A 21,527-nucleotide genomic window follows, 5' to 3' on the forward strand; every position below is an offset into this window, starting at 1 on the left:
TATCTTGGCATCCTCATCAAAGGGGTTCCTCAACATCTCATACCTTCTTGGGTACCCTGTACAAAATGAGAATGGTGATTCCCCTTTCTTATCTAGGCATTCTCAGCCAACAGCTTTGCACACCATTCTAGTTATGAACAAGATCCTGATTTAGGGATAGTCCTGTCAATCAAGACAAAGAAATGCAGAAATAAACAGTGAAATAGTTGGGCTTCCGTTAATCCTGTTGTGTGCCGTGGCATTAGTTGCTCACATTATATTTATCATTGTGGGAGAGCCAAATACAGGAGATTGCTATATACTAAGTTAAATATTGCTATGGTGGGCTTCTAGAGACAAATGAAAATATTAAGGGAAGTTGAATAACATATAGGTGGGGGGTAGGACAAGACACGACATTTTTGGAGTGGAGTGAGGGATACAAAATAGGGGAGGTGACTTTGCACTGTGAGAGTTCAAGCTTTAGGTTTGGGGGTTTCCATTATGATAGGCCAGCTATAGCACTTGCACTTTAATTTGCTTTTCATAATGAAATAGTGCAAAGTTTTGATCATAGAAGTCTTGATCAGAAAGAACCCCAAGAAGCAAAAGGGACTCTGAGGTCATGGTGCTCCTGAATCTACAAGTTGTTCATTTTTGTTCTTGAGAGATCTCTTTCAACCAGGAATACTTTGCTGAAGGTGATCTCATTCATGTTTACTCAGTACAGGAGGAAGCAATTCAAAGTGAATTGAGGGAAGACTGCTCAGAACAGAAGCTACTGTTAAAGGCAGAAGAAAGATGAAAATGAAAGTGCAAACCTACTGTTGCTGAAAAGCATGGGTGTTTCTGAGGATTGGATCAGTACTAAAAAATTATAATTGTTATAATATCAGCCTAGGTTCACCATTCACACTAAAAACATGTTGGAACCAAACTATAACAATCTTACAAAAGTTAAACTCAGTTAATACCAGGACAATTTCATTCTACATTCTCAAATCTGTATATAGTCAGTAGAAGACAGTACTCCGACTTCTTATTGAAACCATTCTTCTTGTTTGTTATATATTAATAATTTTCTTTTGAATTAGCATTGCTTTTTAAAGTTAATTTATTTTATAACATCAAATTATATATCTAATTATCCTTAATTAGATAATCAACTCAAGTATTCCGAATGAAAATACAGCCTGATTACAGAAACATGAAAAACAAAAATAAAACCATCATTTTTTGTACTTACCTACAACTGTAAGGTTAACTTGGGCTTGCTTACTTCCCACCTTGTTTTCCACTACTAAAGTGTAACATCCACAATGTTCCTGCTTTGTGGAGAAGATGGTTAGCTTACTGCTATTCTCAGCATTCTCAATTTTGATGTGTTCATTTTCTTGGAGCTGCCAAATTAAATAGGTAGATTAATATAGATATTCTAAAAATATAGTAAACTAGCATTTCATATGCTACATATATTAATAGGAAATGATAGAGAAGTGTGTTTGGCTGATTATAACATTCTGTCTTTTCTTGAGATCACCTCTTTATATACTCTCATGTGATACTAATCTCATTTGTAGTCAAGAAAAACCTTAGAGAAGACATTCCTATCCCACTGGTGGACTTTCAATTCAATCTCACCTAAGGATGCTTAGAATGAGGAAATTATGAACAATCTCACCCAATACCGTCAAAATTTAAAATTGCACTTTCGTCGGGAAAGAGAGAAAATGAAATTTTGATTTGGGGGGGTTTAACAATTATAGTGAATTACTAATATAGAAATGACTAGTACAATTATAGTGAATTACTAATATAGAAATGACTAGTACAGCGATGGCGAACCTTTTTTGGCTCACGTGCCAAAAGCGGGGGGAGCACAGGAGGGGTAGTGCACGTGCATGCCGTACCCATAATGCTATGCGCATGACCCCAGCACGCATGCGTGCACGACCAGCGCTCCCCCCATTTTGGTGTGCTTTTTTCACCTTCCCTAGGCTCCAGAGGCTTTATAGGAGCCTGGGGAGGGCAAAAACAGCCTCCCCCACCCCATTCCCGAGGCCCTCCGGAGGCTTCAGAAGTTCCCTGAAGCCTCTGGAGTGTGAAAAACCAGCCCTATGGGCAAACTGGAAGTTCAGAAACGGATTTCTGGTTTGCTTGTAGGGCTGGTTTTAGCCCAGCGTCACTTCTGGTTTGGCTGTAGGGCTGTTTTTTGTCCTCCAGAGCCTTTAGGGGACTTCAGGAGGCTTCCCTGACAGCTCCGGAAGGCGAAAAGTGACTTCCGGTTTGCTCGTAGGGTCGTTTTCTGCCCTCCGGAACCTTCAGGGAAGCCTCCTAAAGGCCCCTGAAGGCTCTGGAGGGCTAAAACCAGTCCTATGAGCAAACTGGAAGTCCGTTCCTGAAGTTCCAGTTTGCCCGTAGGGCTGGGTTTTTGCACTCCGGAGGCTTCCTGAAGCCTCCGGAGGGTGAAAAATGGCCTCAAAATAAGGCTGAAGTGAGCTGGCCAGCACGCGCATGTGCGCTGGCCAGCTGACAGGACAACGCCTTGCATGCCCTGACAAATGGTTCCACGTGCCACCTGTGGCACGTGTGCCATAGGTTCGCCATCACGATTCTAGGTCAAGAAATTTAACATTTTTCTTTACAGTTGTAGCATTTTTTAATTCAACCTACATCTTGGAGCAGTGTAAAAAAATTGAATCTTTCTACTAACATATTCAATTTTCAATCCTTAAGAATGGGATTGTTGTACCTACTTTCCTTTAAAAAAAATCTCATTTTTTAAAACTAGAAAGTGTTCACATAAGGCCAGCAACATATTTAGCGCTAAGTTAATTTGTCCATTTCTGTCCCCCAAAACCAGATATATTAATTAATTAATTAATTAAACAAACATATATCACAAGGACTTTACCACAACTGCATTCAGCTAGCTGAGAAAATCTGGGAGTTGCGGTCTACATATCTTCCAAGATGCCAAGGTTAACAAACAATGGCTTTCAGAGTTATCATTATCAGAATTTCATAGCTTTAAAACACTTTGCCCTTCCCAATGCATATTTGTTTACATACCAGCTTTTGGTTATTTACATGCCACAATCAAGAAATTATTTTCAATCTTGATCAAAATTCCATACATGTAAACATATTTTTTTCATGCAATTTATGATTAAAAGAATAGCTGCAAACATTCTATTACCTGCTTCCGAAATTTCATCCAAGTACATGTTAAAGGCAGGGTTCCTGATACTTTGCACAATAGCTCTACTGATTCACCAGATCTTACTTTCTGGTCTTCTGGGAACTGAACAATCTGAGGAGAAAGAGCTGATAAAAAGAGGAACACTTTTGAGGATTTTTTTTTCAGAGGTAAAAATTACGAATATATTGAAGCGGATATATAAAATAGAAACCAATTGTTTATCCAGTCCCAAAGCGATATCTAACAAAAATACAGGATCTGATTTATGGTTATGATAACAGAATCATTCAACCTCTACTTAATGGTTCAAGGCCTGCTAGCAAAATATGTATCCAAACTAAGAAGTCATAAACCTCTTTTGAATCAAATTCATGAATGACCATTAGTCAAAACTTAAAGGACAGAGGAAGCTTTATAAATCTGTCCTGGAAAAGAAACCTGCCAGTTTCCTTGGCATACAATTGACCATCCAGATCCTTCTCACCTACCCAAAGCACACTTTTGACAGGCATGGTAAGAATGATGTCCACTATGAAAAGCACTAACAACTTTGCCAGACTGTACAAACCTTTTCCTGCTAAAGCTGTAAGTCCTGTCCAACTTCAAAGATTCTTTACAGGGGAAAAAGAGTTCCAAAGTTATACTGGCTATTCAAGCAATCATCCTATGTATGAACAGTAAAGATGGCGAGGATTCCCACTTCCATGGAAAGTCCTCTTGATCTTAGGATCTTCTTGGTTTAGACTTAAGAGACCCTCTTGTATTCCCTGCTTCAGATTTTATGGGAACAAATCTGCTTTAGATTTACCCAGGACTTGTAGGAGTTTATTAATTCCTTTTCCAATTGTTTTGGTAGAGAATTAGGACACTCCCGCCTCTTTATGTGTGTTTCTTACAAAATAGCTGGTCATACTGGACTAGATGAGTAACTGATTTGATATGGAAAGTCATGAATTATTCAGGTGTTTAGCTTAAGGACATATAAGCAATAACTAAAATAGAAAATTCACTGCATTTTTTAAATGAAATTTTAAGCAGAATTTGAATAAAGTTTCAATTTGTTATCATCCATTCTCCTTATTTGATTAATCTAAAAAATTCTAGTAAGAAGATGCTTCAGCATTCCTTTTGTAGAGACAGGGTTTCTTTAGAATAGTACGTCAAAGTATACAAAATATTAACCTTATACCAAAGGTGGATTGCTGCCGGTTCGGCCCGGATCGGGTGAAGCAGTAGTAGTAGCGGTGGGAGGCTCTGCCCACCTGCTTCTGTGCATGTGCAGAAGCATTGTATGCATGCCCGAACCGGTAATAAAAAAAATTAGCAACCCACCTGAGGATTAATAATCCTCAGACATTTTTATTCTTTCACAGCTAAATTAATTAAGGCATTACAACAGAATGTGGACATGCGAAGGTTGGAGAAAAGGGCCATCACTGCACATGTTATGCCAAGTGATTAGCGTGTGTTACTGGAAGATCTAGTCATTGTAAGAATTATGATTAAACTTTAGAACTTTGGTATTTAAATTCTAGTTAAATTGTTTTGCTTATACCTTTTTCCTTTTATTGACCTCTCTCTCCCTCTCCCTCCCTCCCCCACTCTCAGTATTATACAATGGAAACTTCAATACTATGCAATTAGTTCAAAATCAAAACCTTTATTGTGCAACAAATACTTTGATGTAATATGTGGCAATATCTTTCGTTCTAATGTTATAATCAATCTGGTATGGAAAATTCAAATAATTTTACGCTAAATATTCTAAATTGCAATATTCTAAACACAAGAAATTCTTAATTAGAATTAATACTTATATAAAAAAGAATTATGATTAAACTTAAGAAATGATCCTTGACTTTGCTTTTTAATCTTTTCTTTCAGATTCCTTTGTCTTTTTTTTTTTTAATCCAGACTGTAAGCCTCTGGGATCACATGCAAACCTTTCAGCATAATACAGGGTTTAAACATTTTCAATAAACACATATTGTCCTGAACTACCTACTCATGCCTCACAGTCTTCTCCATACTAATACTGAGCAATACCTGCTTTGGGTGGAGTCTTTGGAGCTGGTTTCTTCTTTACAGTTGCCTCACCTAGTAAGGAAAAAAAGTTCAGCTAATTCAGATAGGAATGTTGAAACTCTTACTTATCCAACAAATCTTATCATATGGTATCTTAAGCAACACCTGCTTACAAATTATGCTTTAGGGACAAGGTCACTGGTAATCTCTAATCTAGAAAGGATTCCTAGTGGGAAATAAATGTGTACACAGGTCATTGTATGTGGTAACAAAGGCAAACTACATAATGAAACTTATGACGAAACTCCCAAAAGCTCTCACAGCTTTCTAAGTTCTTTGTTTGGTTAGGTTTCAAGGGAAAAGTAACATATCTCTTCCTAGTGAGGACCTTTAAATCCACACTTTTTAACCAAAAGGTGAAGTTTATGCACATAAAACATTAGGCTGCAACACTTTCCTCACCACATCTACAACAATCTATTAGTGGGGCATTAATAGAAATATTTCTACCCTTTTCCCTGTGCCATGTCTCCTGTTTAAGCTAAGGGAAGGAGATATGTTTACTTTTTACAAAAAAAAACAAACAAAAAACAAAATAGGAATTTCAGATGTGGAAGTTTTCAACTTACAATAACTGGGAAAGATAGCATGAATTCATAGAAAGGGGAGCCATGACAGTAAATATTTTCTGTACGTAGAGTAATAATGAAATAGAAAAGAGATAATGCCCCACATAAATCTTGCTCTTAAACGCATTTCTGCAATCTACAGATTGAGCAGGCTGACCAAAATACCGTAATTAAAAACTAAAATTATTGAAATGCATTTGCTTTTCTATATTTTGTGCTAATGTCCAGTGTAGCTGGAAGTTTATGAAAGCACAGGAAGGATGGACCACAGTCCAAGGATCATATTGAATGCATTTTAGGCTTATGCAGGGTAATCATTAATTTGGTAAATATATTTTTCTTTCAGTCTCACATACAGTATGCACACAATCTGTCCCTCTCTTAAAGGACATGGGTGTGTCCATACATCTCCAATGATGTTGGTCTTCAGTGATCAAATACTCATGGGATATCAGAACAAGACTGAAGAAAAGCTTTTTTCTTTAATTTAGCATGTTGTTATATAGCCTCCCATTCAATCAATACAGCAGTAAATATATCAAAAATATCATAAAAACATACAAGAAGTCATTATTAAAATGAAAAAAAACCATATAAATTATATACGGTATGGAGTAACCTGACTTTAGGTATGGGAGGGGGGAAGAATGTCATTAAATATCATTAATACACTGTAGCTTTAACCTGAAGAAAAGTACATACTATGTGGGAGAAAAATCTACTTCCTGGGCCTGTTATGAAACTTTTGTCATGCCATTTAACTACAGCCCCATAAGAAGAGATGTTCAGAAGGGCTGTGTTTGTTCCTGTCCCAGTCTCCTTCTCCTGTTTCCCTTTTCAGGCATTTTACTAAAAATAGAAATGCAGAACTCCCAACTCCTCTAACCTCCCAATAAACCTCTGTGCAGTTCCAGCCAGAGCAAATTCTCAAAAATGTGGAAAAATGCATGCAGCTGCACAGAGACTACCTCCATCCACATATCCTTAACACTCTGCTCCACCAAGATTGCTTCACCCAGATACAAGTTCCCCAATGAGCACGAATGTACTCCGCCCTGTGTTGCAAATGTACTCTTTCACTAACAATTTCTTTTCTCATGCAGAAAAAAGGCAAACAGATAGTTCAAAGGCAGTTCAAGTTGTTTGTTCACAGAGTGCCAGAGTAAATTTCTGAAATGATTTACCATCCAAAACAAAAGAAGACAGAAGTGAAAATTGGAATAAATGAAGGCAGCCTTTGGCTAGTAATATGAGAAATAAGTAACTTAGCAATAAAAATAAGAGGGTTCTTGAACACTGATAGAGCCCTGCTGGTGCAGTGGCTAGAATGCAGTATTGCAGGCTAATTCTGCTGACTGCCAGCAGTTTGACCCTAACAGGCTCAAGGTTGACTCAGCCTTCCATCTTTCCAAGGTGGGTAAAAAAGGACCCAGATTGTTGAAGGAAATATGCTGACTTTGTAAAACACAGTAAAGCAGTATATAAGTCTAAGTGTTATTGCTATAGTGTGAGAAAAGCTGCTGTCAAAGAAAAGGCAAAAATCCTGGAGGTGCAAATGATATTTCCCTTATTTTCTCATCTAGCCACTAATTATAGCTATTAACAGACTCCTGCAATATTTTTTTCCTTGAAAAAGTTGATCTACGTCCTATGATGTTCAATAAGACTTAATGCCAAGCAAACCTGGCCAGTATAAATCTACCTCTGCCACAGAAATAAATGATCAAAATCCAAAATATACCTGCAATCTGTCTTCCGGATTTCTTATTTTCCTTTCTGTTTCTTTTTATATTTGGGCACTTTTTCAAACAAAACCCTGAGATAGAAATGCCTACTATTTTTATTTCTTAAGAAAGCTCATAGAGCTGTAGAAGCTTTCTTATGCACTAAAGATATTACATATGCAGATTGTTCTGCAGCATGTTAACTTCATTTTAAAAACAATTAGTTTAAAACATTGTTTGTAAAAAAATAAATGCAATTCACGGAACCTGATAGAAGCCAAGGGAATTGTGTTGTCCACTGTGGATTTCTTCATATCATACACAGTGGTGTAGTTTGTGTTTATGTTCTTTTAAAAACAACATAAAGAGCCATTGGAAATCATACCACAATGAATATGTGGGACAGAAGATACAAAACACTGGTCATATTTATTTTGATGACAATCTATTAAAGTATTGCTGTAATATTCTAGGGCCTAGGCCAAATGCTAGGATTTAAGTTGGGCACAAAACCTCCCATTCTTCATAAATTGGGGATTATTAAGTTTTGGGGAATGAGTACATTCAAAAACAAACACACAAGCATTTGGATGGGGACAATTTTATTTCCAAACGGAAGATGAATTAGTGTTATGCCAAGTTTGGCTGTCCTCAAAAACCTGATATTGTTCTATTTGATATTTTGAATAGAATGCTATGCCATTATACAATTTTCTTAGAGGTAACTCTAATTTGGAAATTCAAACACTGTGCAGGGTTCCACCTTCTTCTTTTCTGAAGAAATGAAGTCAACATACTGTATCAGGAATAATATTTATTAACTTGTTTCTCCGGAAAAGTAGAATAATCAAGGAAGACATTTGTTTGGCCTAAAAATCAAGACAGATTTTATGCAGTAGCAGGCATGAGGATATATTTCCTCAAGGATTCAGATACCACATAAACATTGGTTTGTTTTTTTTAAAGATGCTGGAAGAGAGAAAGAGAACCACAGCATAGACTCTGAAGCAGCTGAATTTTTCACTGAGCACAGAAGGGACACATTTTCTCCGGAATTTAGTATTTGTGGATTTATGAAATGCTATTTTAGCAAAAGACGAGAGGAAGTATAATTAAAAAAATAAAGTAATGAGCATGAGGCAGTTAATAAACAGAGTTAGGGGATAACAGAAAATAAGATTCCTGACTAACCATGTTGCTAAAAAGAGAATTATTCAGGCTATATTCCATTATTGGATAACACTTTTTAAAGGTATCAAATGATTCCTTTGCTTATTATGTTCCACAAATAAATGTGTTTTTTTAGCTATTTTGATGGATTTGTGAGCTATATCAGTAATAAAGGGGGTCCTGCTGCTTTCCATGAGTTAAAAGTCACAGCAGCAGTTCTGAGGAACAGTGGGGTGTGAGTTGCTTGGAATCACTAAGTTGGGTAACATCCCTAATATTCTCTAGGGTCCCTTAGAAGTTAAAAAAGGCTTTATATTAGCAATTTTAACACTGAGTTTAATATAATTTATTCTGGAAACACACACACACACACACACACTCAATAAAGAATTAAACAAGTGGCTGGCACATGTTTGAAAAGAATGTCAAAAAAACAACTTGTTTTATATTTAAAAAATCGACCTTTGTAAATAATTTGCAAAAGTTAAGGGTAGCAGAAAAATCCTTGAATGGAACAGAACTGATTTTCAAAAAGAAATGGTCAAAAATACTCAAGTATCTCTATTAAAAGTTGCATTTTCTTTCCACAATAATTTTCATTCTAAATTCTAATCCTTGTTTTGAAGCTTTTTGCACTACTCCCAAAGATGCTTTTTTCAAGAGGCAACTGAACATTCTGATTTTGCTTTGAAGACATTTTGCTTCTCATCCAAGAAGCTTCTTCAGCTCTGACTGGATGGTGGGGGAACGGAAGAATACAGACAGAGCTGAAGAAGCTTCTTGGAAGAGAAGTGAAACATTTTCAAAAAAAACAAACAAACCAGAAAGTCCAATTGCTCTTGATCTCCATAGACATATTGCAATGCTCTTTTTCAGGAGAAAGTTTGGAAAAGGGGGAACATAAAGGAACATAAACATACTGATTTTTCCAGAAAACATGAAAGAGGAACTTTCCCTAAAGTATTTGGAGACAGAATCAGCCCTTTCATTTTTGCTAATTCCTTATAATGTCGAGGATTTCATAAAGAAAATAACAATTTCGAGGATAAACTTGAAGACCCTCAGAAAATTATTTTGAAAGCAGCAAGAACAAAAAATTAAATTCTGACTTAGCACCACTACTAAATATTATGTGTGAGTGAATTTGCAATGATTTCATCACAATTTTGCCTAAAAGAATATTTCATATAATAGCCTGAAATGCATTAAAAATTTATTGGGAAAGTGGGCTGCAAAATGAGGTTTTATGTTTATACAAACTCCAGATGATGTATCTTGAAGAATATTATTCACAAGATAGCATAAACATCATTTTCAGCATAAAAATCTTCACTCATACCAAACTGAAGAATAACATTTAATAACACTTAATGTGAGTGCATACAACCCTTTTAAATCAGTAAATCCACAGATCACCAGTTCATTTTTGTTCATTTTCAGAAAAAAAAAATCTGTAAAGACCTTCCAGTCTTTTATAAAAGTAGTTATTACATCTTCCCTAATCAAATAAGTCAAATTTAAATGAACTTTAATCAAAACTATCTGAGAATGTGATCAAAGTACTAGATTAATGGCTGTATTTTATATTCTCTGAATAACATATCTGCATTTATTTGGAATAGTAACCTAAAAGTCAGTGACTAGCATGTTCTATATATTACACTCATGACCATGAGCTCATTCTGCTTACTATGGCCCAAAGATACGACAATAAGAATTTTTAAAGGCCAAGTCATCATTATGTCAATCGTATCTCTCCCTAAACTTCTACAGAAAGATTCCATCTTTAGTTGCTCTGGTATGAAAAAAATGTTTTTCTTTCTCCTTCCAACACAAAACTTGTTATAAGGACAATTTAGGACACTAACTACAAGTAAATGGTTAGTCCGCTAGTGAGAAACAATGGCAAAAAGGAGATGGGCAGCAGGGAGAAAGCAGAACTACTTAATTCCTTTCTTGCACCTGTCTTTTGCATCTGGAAAAGATATTCAAGGAGCGGTTTTATGAGCACCTAGAAATACAAGGTTATTCCTAGAAGCCAGTGTGGATTTATTAAGAACAGGTCATGCCTGTTAGATTGGGTATTGAGAAGGCTGAGACAGGCTTGTGGCAACAACAGCTCTTTATTAACAGTAGAACAGTCTGTACAATCCAGCAACTGCTTAGTCTGACAGCAGCCCTTTTATAGGGAGCTGTCAGCCCTCTTAACCAATAGGATTCTGTTGTGGGCCAGCAGGAGCTGTTGGAGCTGCAACCAGACTCCGACAGTGAGGGGCTTTATGAGTCGGCTCTGGAAGATGTGGAGGACCCTGGACAGGGATCCGACTCCGAGCAGGGATCAGAGAGGCTGGTTGGCCACCAGGCGCCTGAGGCATGGAGCAGCAGTGAAAGCCAAAGGGAGTGTGCTCCTGATGTCATGCCTTGGAGCAGTGGGGAGGAGACAAGGGAGGTGGTTCTGGATGCCCGGCAATGAAAGGCTAATAGACGTAAAGAACAGCTACGCATTTACAGGAGATAATTGAACTCAGGTGGTTGTAATTAGGCTCTTCTCAAGACTGTATTTAAGGAAGGACTTTCCACAAGCTATTTGCAGGAATCAACATATTTACCAGAGCTGGAGAAGCTATCGGATCTTGTCCTCTTGGCAGGCTGGATTGCTGCCAAGGTCTCATCTGTGCTGGATTGCTGCCAAGGTCTAGTCTGTGTGTTAATAAATCATTGTGCAGTATCTTTGTCTCGGCATGTTTGGTGTATGAAGAGGGGGTGTCAGAACAGGATTCAATCTCTGTTCCCGCCTGAACAGAGGACCTTGGTGGAAACCATAGCAGATAGAGTGAATATCTAACACCCCTCCCCTCTTAGTTGGGATGTTTCTATTGGTCATGTAATCACGTAGGTAGGCAGGTTTTTTTTATTCCTACTAGACCTGCGCAGTTCATTTGGAACTGGTTTTTTGGGCAGGTCGGACGGGCCTGTTTGCTCTCAAGCTCTGTTCAGTGGAACCTCCTGGAACTTTTCCCAGGCCGCGGCTGGAGCTTCTAGGATTTGCTCGTTTGGAGCTCGCTGTGGGCCTGCAACAAAATCAGATAAGTCCCCTGGTACCCTTAGGTTTGAGCTGGCTGTAGAAGGAGTGAGTGTTTGCTCCTTTTGGGTAGGGCTTTGGCTGATTTGTTCAGGAGTTTCATCTGGTGTTCTAAGATTGGAGTGGGAGAGGCGACCACGGAGTTGGTCAACATGCCTCCTCCAATTTCTACCATCCTCTAGCTCTAACAGATAAGAGCGAGGCCCGGTGATGCCTATCACCGTGGCAGGGATCCACAGACTTCTCCTGGCGTAGTTGTGGGCGTATACTGAGTCCCCTATGCTAAAGTTTCTAATTTTGCTTGTGGAGTCAGGGGGCGATGCGGCAGAATAGTTTGGGTGTAACCGATCTAAGTGGGACCTTAGACGGAGACCCATGAGAAGCTCGGAGGGGCTTCTCCCGGTAGTGGCACTTAGCGTGATGTGTTGGATTAACAAATAGTGATCAACCCGTGTTTGCTAATCCCCTGGGCCCATCCTAGTGAGGGCCTCTTTTGCAGATCGCACCATTCTCTCTGTCTCCTCTGCAGATTGATGCCTCGCATTCCGCAGATAATGCGGTCCAATATTAAATTGTCCAAGTCACGGAACTCGCAATATGCGGCTGTCTTACAAAGCACCGCCATGTATTCATTGATCGATTTGCCCTCTCTCTGGTTCCTAATACTGAATTCGTGGCGGCGAATGTGCCTTGATGGCTTGGGCGCATAGTGGGTTTTCAAAGTCTGTTGTAATGCCGTCCAAGGAACTGCTTATAGTGGGGTTGGCTCTGACAGGTTCTTTGCAGTTTCGAAAAACTCTTGGCCGCAGTACCCCAGAAACAGATTCTTCATTCGGGTTTCAGGGACGCCCATCAAGTCGTTCGCCTCGAGGAAGCATTCAAATCGTAACATATACGATTCAGCCACCGGGTCATACGGAGTTGGCAAGGCGTGCATGGCCATTTTTGTACTGAGCACGATTTGAGTTTGCCACTCAAATTGGACGCTTGATGCCGCTCCGAAAGCTCCGGGCTGGATCTACTTGCTGGATCTGCTGTTCTTCTTCTTTGTCTATTTGCCTTCCAATCCCATCCTCGTCACCAGTGTTAGATTGGGTATTGTGAAGGTTGAGACAGGCTTGTGGCAAGAACAGCTCTTTATTAACAGTAGAATAGTCTGTACAATCCAGCAACTGCTTAGTCTGACAGCAGCCCTTTTATAGGGAGCTGTCAGACCTCTTAACCAATAGGATTCAATCTCTGTTCCCGCCTGAACAGAGGACCTTGGTGGAAACCATAGCAGATAGAGTGAATATCTAACAATGCCAAACAAATCTTATTGCCTTTTTAAATAAAGTGATTAAATTACTGGACCAAGAAAATGCTGTGGATGTAATATACTTATTAGGTTTCATTAAGACATTTAATAAAGCAGATCAGCGCCTGCTTGGTAAGATAAAATAATGTGGGATGGATGGATACCGCTTCCAGATGGCTTTGTAGTTGGCTGACTTAACCACACTCAGTGTGTGGTCCTCAATGGAACTATATCTATGTGGAGAGAAGTATGCAGTGGGGTTAATCAAGGTTTTGTCCTGGACTTTGCAGACAGAGATCTAACCTGGAAATAAGAAGGAATTTCCTGACTGTGGAAATAATTAATCCATGAAACAGCTTGCCTCCCAGAGTTGTGGGTGCTCCACTGCTGGAAATTTTCAAGGAAAGATTGGACAATCATTTGTCCAGAATGATTTATTAAGTAGTAGAATAGCTTGCCTCCTGGAGTTGTGGGTGCTCCATTGCTGGAGGTTTTCAAGGAAAGATTGGACAATCATTTGTCTGAGATGGTGTGAGACTATGGGGAATCACAATACCTGTAAAACTCCTGATTAACACTTTTATGTCAGTACTAAATTCCTCTCCATGCAGTCTTTTCTCAATATTAATTTCAGAATAAAGCAAGATACTTATTCAGCAAATCAGAAGTTTGCTTTTCCTCAACCAACTCACAAACCCCAAACAAGCATTTACATTTTCATAAGGGAGAAAAATAACCAGCCTGTGAGATAACTGCAAATTGGAAAGAGAAAAAAAGCCACCACAGAAGTTAATTGGTATACCCCTGGTTATATTACAGCAGAAAATTTATGTGCAATGGTTCATAATCACATTGGATTGTCCTCCAAAACTTGCCAAAGCTTGTTTGCATCATAACAATCACAGCTAGTCAAATGTCTTCATTGAAAGTCACAAGAAACTGACAGGCACCGAAATTGTTCAGAAAAGCAAGGATATCCAAGAACTTGTGCTACATGTACAATAATTCTATCAGCAGAGGATAGGCAATTTTCATTAATTTTTTCCTTGCACTTACAATTCCTTAATCATCGAAACAATTATCAGATTTTATAACATGCTTCTTCGTCATACAGCCCCCAACATTCCCTTGTCGTGGGCTTCTGAGTACACTCAGAAACTTCAGCCATAAACTACCAAATTACAGGTGTCTGATTTACTATTAATCTGAGAATAAAATATGAAAAGCAATAGCACTTAGACTATATACCGCTTCACAGTGCTTTACAGCCTACCCTAAGCGGTTCACAGAGTCAGCATATTGCAACCAACAATCTGGGTCCTCATTTTATCCACCTTGGAAGGATGGAAGGCTGAGTATATGACCTTCAGATTGGCTTTATATATCAACAGCAGCAACAACAACCATAGCAAAATAAACATTAGTAATTCACTCTGCCTCTCTAAAAGAATCTATCACATAATCTCTCCTTGCACACTGGTAGAATGTCATGATATCACTTACACCCTCCTTCTCAAAAAAGAAGAGAAGCTCAAATAGTCAAATGGTTGTCCAGGATTAGGCTTAAGGTAAGATTAAGATTAAAGGTAGAAGTAGGATTAGGGAGGTTATGCAACTGCAAGGGGAACCTGAGAAAGTTATTTGCTGTAATTGGAAGGTGTCATTTTTTAAATGGAAAGGACCTTTTCAATTGATTACACCTATGGCTTATCTCTGGATATTTGACAGAACGGGAAGAGGTAGTGTAAGAAAAGGCTTTCTGGCAAAATAAAGGGATGGAATTCATTCATCACATAATCTGAGCTATATATCTGAGTATCACCAGTATTTTTTATCAAGTTTCCAGGTTCAATACAGAAAAGTTTTCACCTATTTGAAAATGACTACTTTGACATTTGTTGTTCAGCTGTTGGGGAAATAGAGGAACAACCACACAAGAGAAATAGAAGACTTTGAGATCCATGCAGCAGTGCCAGCCAACTTTTTTTTTTGGTGTTACCGTGTTTCCCTGAAAATAAGTCAGGGTCTCATTTTCTTTTGCCCCACGAAATATGGCCTTGGGCTTATTATAGTGGAGGGTTTATTATTTTCTGGGGCAGGTGAGAAGCCGGGCACGCCTTTTACCTTTCCAGCTCCATCGCGTTTCTCGCCATTGTGCTCAGGAAAGCGGCTGGTTAAAAAAAAAAAACCCTTTTCGCGAGTTCAATCAAACATCTTGAAATCACGAAAAGGGCTTTTTTTTTTTTTTACCAGGGGCTTCCCTGAACACAATGGCAAGGAACACAATGGAGCTGGAAAGGTAAGAAGCGTGCCTCGTGGCCCAACACCACCCACCAAACCCCAATGGTAAAGGCAGCCTGCCTGGTTCCCTTCCATGCCATCCCTTTAACGAGGTGTGGTGGTGGGGAGAAGTGAGGCACAAATGGTAAAGGCAGCCTGCTTGGTTCTCTTCCCCGCCATCCCTTTAGCGAGCAGTGGCAGGTGGGGAGGGGAGAAGCGAGGCGCGCCTCTTACCTTTACAGGTCTGTTGCGTTCCTCGCCCTTTCGCCCATTGAATCCCCTTATAAAAAAGGGGGGGGGTTTACAAGGGGATTCAATGGGCGAAAGGGTGAGGAACGTAACGGACCTGGAAAGGTAAGAGGTGCGCCTCACTTCTCCCCCCCCCCCTCGCTAAAGGGACGGTGGGGAAGGGAACCAGGCAGGCTGCCTTTACCATTGGGACGGGCGGTGTTTTTTTGCGCGAGAAGGAACAGGTGGGAGGGGGTGATCGCATTGGTGACCTGCCGCTGTTTTTGCGGTGGGCCTTTTTTGAGCAGGAGGGAAGGGCGTTGGGTGGAAGCACTTTGCTTCACCTGCCGCTGTTTTTGCGGTGGGCTCTTTTTGCATGGGAGGGAAGGGCGGGAGGTGGAAGCACTTTGCTTTGCCTGCCGCTGTTTTTGTGGTGAGCCCTCTTTTTGCCCTGCAAGCTATACCGGTAGATGGTACAGTGGTAATGGTGGGGAACAGTTGCGCATGTGCTTAAATAGTTGGGGGCGGGCTTATTTTCAGGGGAGGGCTTATTATGGCGCCTGCTCTGAAAAGCCCGATTGGGTTTATTAGCAGGGCATGTCTTATTTTCGGGGAAACACGGTACTATAATCAGCCTTTTCGGATTGACCATCTCAACCAGTTTGGGAACTCCTCAAAATCTCCAGGATTTTTGTTAAAGATTTAGTTTCAATATACCTGGGAGAGACCATTTAAACCACAGTTACAGCAAACAACTTCAAAGCATCTATATAATTTCAGGAAAAAAAATGAAGAAAAAGCAAAGATACATACTTTCAGTTCCATGCACAGAACCCAGTGAAGTCTTTGGCTTTTTGGTCTTCTTTCCCGTTGACTTTAAAGACTCTAAAATTGGAAACAGGTTGCAGGGGGAGGTTAGAATAATTAAGAATCAAATCACCATTTTGAGTTAAAGAGCAATAACTGAAATGAAAAAAGAACTCTGGTTTGTGTTTCATTTGATTCTGATTGGGCTAGAAAGCAAATGGAGCTTGTTGGCTGTTGTGATATTTAAACAAAGAGGACTTGGACAGGGTACATTTTGAAGAACAGAATGAAAATAGTTTTCTTTGCTCCCCAGGAAATGTTACGATTAGAACTCTTTAAATCTCTAAATTTTAAACATCCATCTTATTACTGTACTCAAAGCATGCATGCAGGTTATTTGGGTTATGTCCCATGTGGAAGGTTGTTTGCTATGAAAACATAGGAATCTGCTGAAGAGGACTTAAAATGAAGGGAGTTAGGAAAAATATAGTTGATTGAGCTAATGCTGAAAGAACTGATCAAGTTTCCGTTTTGGAGTAGAGCCACATAAGCTGATATGAGAGTTTTATGCTAAAGACTTCAGGAAAATCAAGACTATTTGCATGAAGATCACTCACGTTGTGTATGTTCTAGTCAAAAAAAGATGTTTGTATTGCTGTATTATTGTAAAAACGTATTTAACCAGAAGCAATAGTGAAACCAACAGGGCTTGTATATATACTACCCTGTTTTCCCCAAAATAAGACCACCCTGGATAATAAGCCCAATTGGGCTTTTGAGCGCATGCGCTAAAATAAGCCCTCCCCTGAAAATAAGCCCTCCCTGAAAATATTGCAACACAGCAGCAGCCATGAGGTGACCACGCTCGCCACCTCCCGCACCTCAAAAATAATAAGACCTCCCCGAAAATAAGGCCAAGTGCTTATTTTGGGGGTCAAAAGAAAATAAGACCCTGTCTTATTTTGGGGAAAACATGGTATTAGAAGATATATTCAAGCAAAACAAAATTATTTTGGTATCAACGATGTCTTCTGTCTTTTGAAGTAATCTTACATCTTTGATTGCTCTAAATAGTAACTGGTGTGCTTACCTGTGGCAAATAAAAATCAGTTTCAAGCATTTAAAACAAAGCAAAGCAAACAACACAACATAATATTCTACTGGATGGAAATGACTAAACTAATATATCGGACTGGTCAAGCAAGTTACTAATAAGGGCACATGTTACAATAATTTTGATGAACATGAACTGATCTAGGTCTGGTAAGTGCTGACTGGAAACACTATGCTTAATACTTGAAATTCCATGGGGAAAAAAGATATAAGGTAATTTTAAAATTTGGTGCCTCTTTGGAAAACAATAGCTGCCTTTATTTCCAGTACAACTTTACAAACAAAATCAGTAACAAAATATTGATATTTGTAGTCTAAATTTAAAACAAAAATGATAATTATTCTGGATATGAGCTACTTTTAACCTCTCAAGTTTCTATTTCAAATATTATAGAAGGATTGGATTTGGCAGAATTTAATAGGATAGCAAAAAAACTCCTATTATTAGGAGCACTTCATTATACTGGCTGCAATGGTATTCTATGAATCTTGCTTCTTTGCATGGTAAGTGACTACATAATTACCTTATAATAAAGTAATGGAAACTGAAGAGTGAAGTGCCATGGTACTGTTCTAATTTCATTGTGAGTAAAGGTGACTAATCAAAATTAATTTGCATTAAACAACAGCAAGAGCTAATTTGTTCTAATGATGCAACATAACCTTATAAAGTCACTGAGGATCTTGCAATGTATCTTGCAAAAGGCAGGTTTTTATCTGATGCCCTTTGCCAAGATTTTAAATTATCCTCAAATGGCTTAAGAGTTACATGTGAACAGAAAGATGAATTGGGGACACTAAAGAAGGAACATTGTGGACAACCAATATATCTGTGACTAGTAACTGGATCATGAGAACTGACATTCTATCAATGTCTTTGGAATTTAGCATGTGGCTATTCACTGTTCAATAGTGAGGAAGATACGAAGGCCAGGATCTGAAATAAAGCAACTGTGATGAACGGAACAACTGATTTTTAAAAAGTCAGGGATTCATATCTGCCTTGAGTGTCGTCTACACAATTTGTCGTAAATTAGTCAGCCTGTCTGAGGAATGTTCAGCTAGAGGACCTTGGTGACTACAGTGGTATTATTCTACATACAGAATGATCTCTGCTGACAAAACTATTTCCCCTCATTTTCCCCTCAAGGCACTTCAGAAACTGAGAGTCAAAAATTCCTTCAGAGCAGGTTTAGGAAGTCTATGAGAGTTTCAGTTAGTATTGGAAAACTACATGAAATCCCACTATAGGAGGAAAAATCTACAGATAGTCCTCATTTAGTGACTGCTTTATATAATGACAGTTTGCAGGTATGACCATGATGAAGCAGTAACTTGACCAATCATCAAGCATTTACAACCTTCACAGGTCTGTAAAGCAAAGGAAAGCTGAACTAGGGTTTCAACGCAGTCACAATTTCACTTACCAACTGCTTCACTTAATGACCAAGTTGCTAGTTCCAATTGTGGATGCTAAATGAGGAGCACTTGTACGTGTGTAATGTTTTTCTTCTTCCAATAGTCTAAAACTAAAACATCCAATGATACTGACTGTCAATGAATTCAGAACAGATAAGAGGAAATCTAAAATGCGTAACTAATCTATAGAATCTTGTGCCGTTGGATGTAATGGGTTTAAAAACTAATTAGATAACTGATTAATGAAATGCTTATGAGCACTATTAATTATGATGATGATTATATGGAACAATTTTGAAAGAATGAGCTGCTAAGAACAAATTTGGAGCAGGATTTAATTTAATTAATTTAATTTAATTTATTAAACTTCTAGACCGCCCCCTCTCCCCGAAGGGACTCAGGGCGGTGTACAGGTACAAATTTAAAAACCATACACTCGATAATATACATAACTAAAAATTGAATTAAATATCCCCTGTACAAATTTATAAAAATTAAAAACTTAAACCTTAAAACCAAACCATAAAATTTAAAAATACAAACTGGGGTGGGAAAGCTGGAATTAGGCCAGGCCGGCTAGATGAAACAGGTGGGTTTTGAGTTTCCGGCGGAAGGAGCGAAGGTCCATAGTCGTTCTAATGTCAGGGGGAAGGTCATTCCAGAGGGTCGGGCCCATCACAGAGAAGGCTCTTCCCCTGGGTGTCGCCCGCTGGCACATACATATTGGGATGTACTTGGTTTTACATTAATTTGTTATATCTTTTACCTTATAAGCAGTGTATGACTTAGCATGATATATGAATCCTTTTTGATACAAACAATATTCTAGTGTGATGAATCAAGAGTCCAAATATTAGTTTCGTAATTGACAGAGTAGCCATCACCAAACACACTCAGTCTAATAAACCCCAAAAGAAAGGATGAATGAAAATGAGCTAGATCAGGTCAGGAAACATATGAACTACTGAAACTCTTATTGTTTTAGGCTATAATAAAAGAATCTTGAAAACTGACATAGATTCTCTCTCTTCCCACTTACACTAAAGGGAATCAAGGCAAGGCAATCTTAAGTGTTTTCCTCCCCCACCTCCTTTTGTTTATCTGGGCTAAGTTGAGGTTTATATGAATTCCTTCCCCAAGGTTATCTCCAAACTACTTTATGGAACACAATAATATAAACTGCTCTAAGTAAACTGGGCAAAAGGCAGGATTTAAGTAAAATAAAATTAATATACTGTCTAAATAAAAAGTCTTAGGGATAATCTATGCTGCCACAAAAGTTACATGTGCTTTGATTTAAGCTTGAGCTGGTTTTCTCTGCTTGCATTAAGAGTGGTGGATGAAAACCAACTAAGAAACAGGCATGCCCAGAACAACAATAAGCACAGGCTCTGTTCATTATTTTCTTGGTTGATAAATTTCTATCACAGTTCCAATTCAACAACAAAGCACTAAAACAAGATATTTCACTTGTTTGTTCTTCACTTCACTTATGCTATTAGTTTGCTACTATTAAATCTTCTCTTCTGTGCAGTAGCTCATCATTTGGTTAAATCAGAGGTGGGTTGCTAATTTTTTTACTACTGGTCTGGGCAGCTGGGCGGAGTCTCCCGCTGCCGCTACTACTGGTTCAGCCAATCTGGGCCGAACCGGCAGCAACCCACCTCTGGGTTAAATGCTCCAAATATAGCTGTTTCTTTGGTACAGAAACAGTCTTGATAGCTGTATTCCATAATTGTATTAATAATACTGACATGGTTTTAAAACAAATTCATATCTGACAAAATTTTGGCAGCATGAAGGGTCTTTAATTGAAGCACAATATGGACACATGATTGTTTGGTTCACTGTCCCATTTAAAAGCCGAATTACTATGGAAGCCATATGGACCAAGAATAAACTAAAAAGAAACACCCTCCCCTTTTTGCAAAGTTTTAGGAATGGGAATCAGATAGAAAGGAATTGGAATTTTGACATAAACAGAATCAGAATCAGGCCTAAGGCCTCTTAAGAAAAGTTCTGAGTCTTGGGTCAATTTACTTACCTTCCACCAAGACGCTGCAAATGCATTCTGATTTTCCTGCAGTATTCTCAGCTATGCATTTGTATTGGCCCTCATCCTCAGGAAAGGCCTTGTCAATGGTCAGGGAGCACAATGAGCCTAAGGGAAAGCAAGAGACAAGTCATAGAAGTGTAAAGGTCTAAATTAAAATGAACTCTACTCAACAAAGTATCAATAAGACCAAAACCATAATCTAACCATAGCTCCCACCATAAGAGTATGCCAAAAGGTTGGTCTTACTTTGGATTCAGTAAGTATCTAAATTGCATAGAAACAGGTTTTCAGCAATTAAAGATGGCACTATGATTAAGACATCAACATCTTTAATGCCTGCCTTTATCTGTCTTTTTCCAGTGCAATTTCAAGTCAAACAACTTTTGGTTTAAAGCTACACATATTCAATCAGAACACAGAAAGATATAAGCAATTCAAACAATAACCTTTGGAATGACCTTGGAATGACTCCACCCAGAAATTCCAAATAATATGACTGTTGACCATGAAACTATT

The 21,527-nt window shown here is 38.6% G+C and overlaps 1 protein-coding gene across 8 annotated transcripts in view; it reads right to left on the reverse strand.

Annotated features, from left to right (window-relative positions):
• MYLK (myosin light chain kinase) overlaps nt 1-21,527 on the reverse strand; it is a 199,216-nt gene that overhangs the window by 38,255 nt on the left and 139,434 nt on the right. For all 8 annotated transcript variants that reach the window (XM_081935683.1, XM_081935685.1, XM_081935684.1 and 5 more), the window contains 5 exons: nt 21,000-21,116; nt 16,430-16,501; nt 5,228-5,278; nt 3,179-3,306; nt 1,226-1,379 (listed from right to left, as the gene is read on the reverse strand). In XM_081935683.1, the coding sequence (XP_081791809.1) occupies nt 1,226-1,379; nt 3,179-3,306; nt 5,228-5,278; nt 16,430-16,501; nt 21,000-21,116 (522 nt within the window). The remainder of the gene's footprint in view (nt 1-1,225; nt 1,380-3,178; nt 3,307-5,227; nt 5,279-16,429; nt 16,502-20,999; nt 21,117-21,527) is intronic.

Source organism: Natrix helvetica (genome assembly GCF_964273705.1).
Source record: "Natrix helvetica genome assembly, chromosome: 1".
Classification (NCBI taxonomy): domain Eukaryota; kingdom Metazoa; phylum Chordata; class Lepidosauria; order Squamata; family Natricidae; genus Natrix; species Natrix helvetica.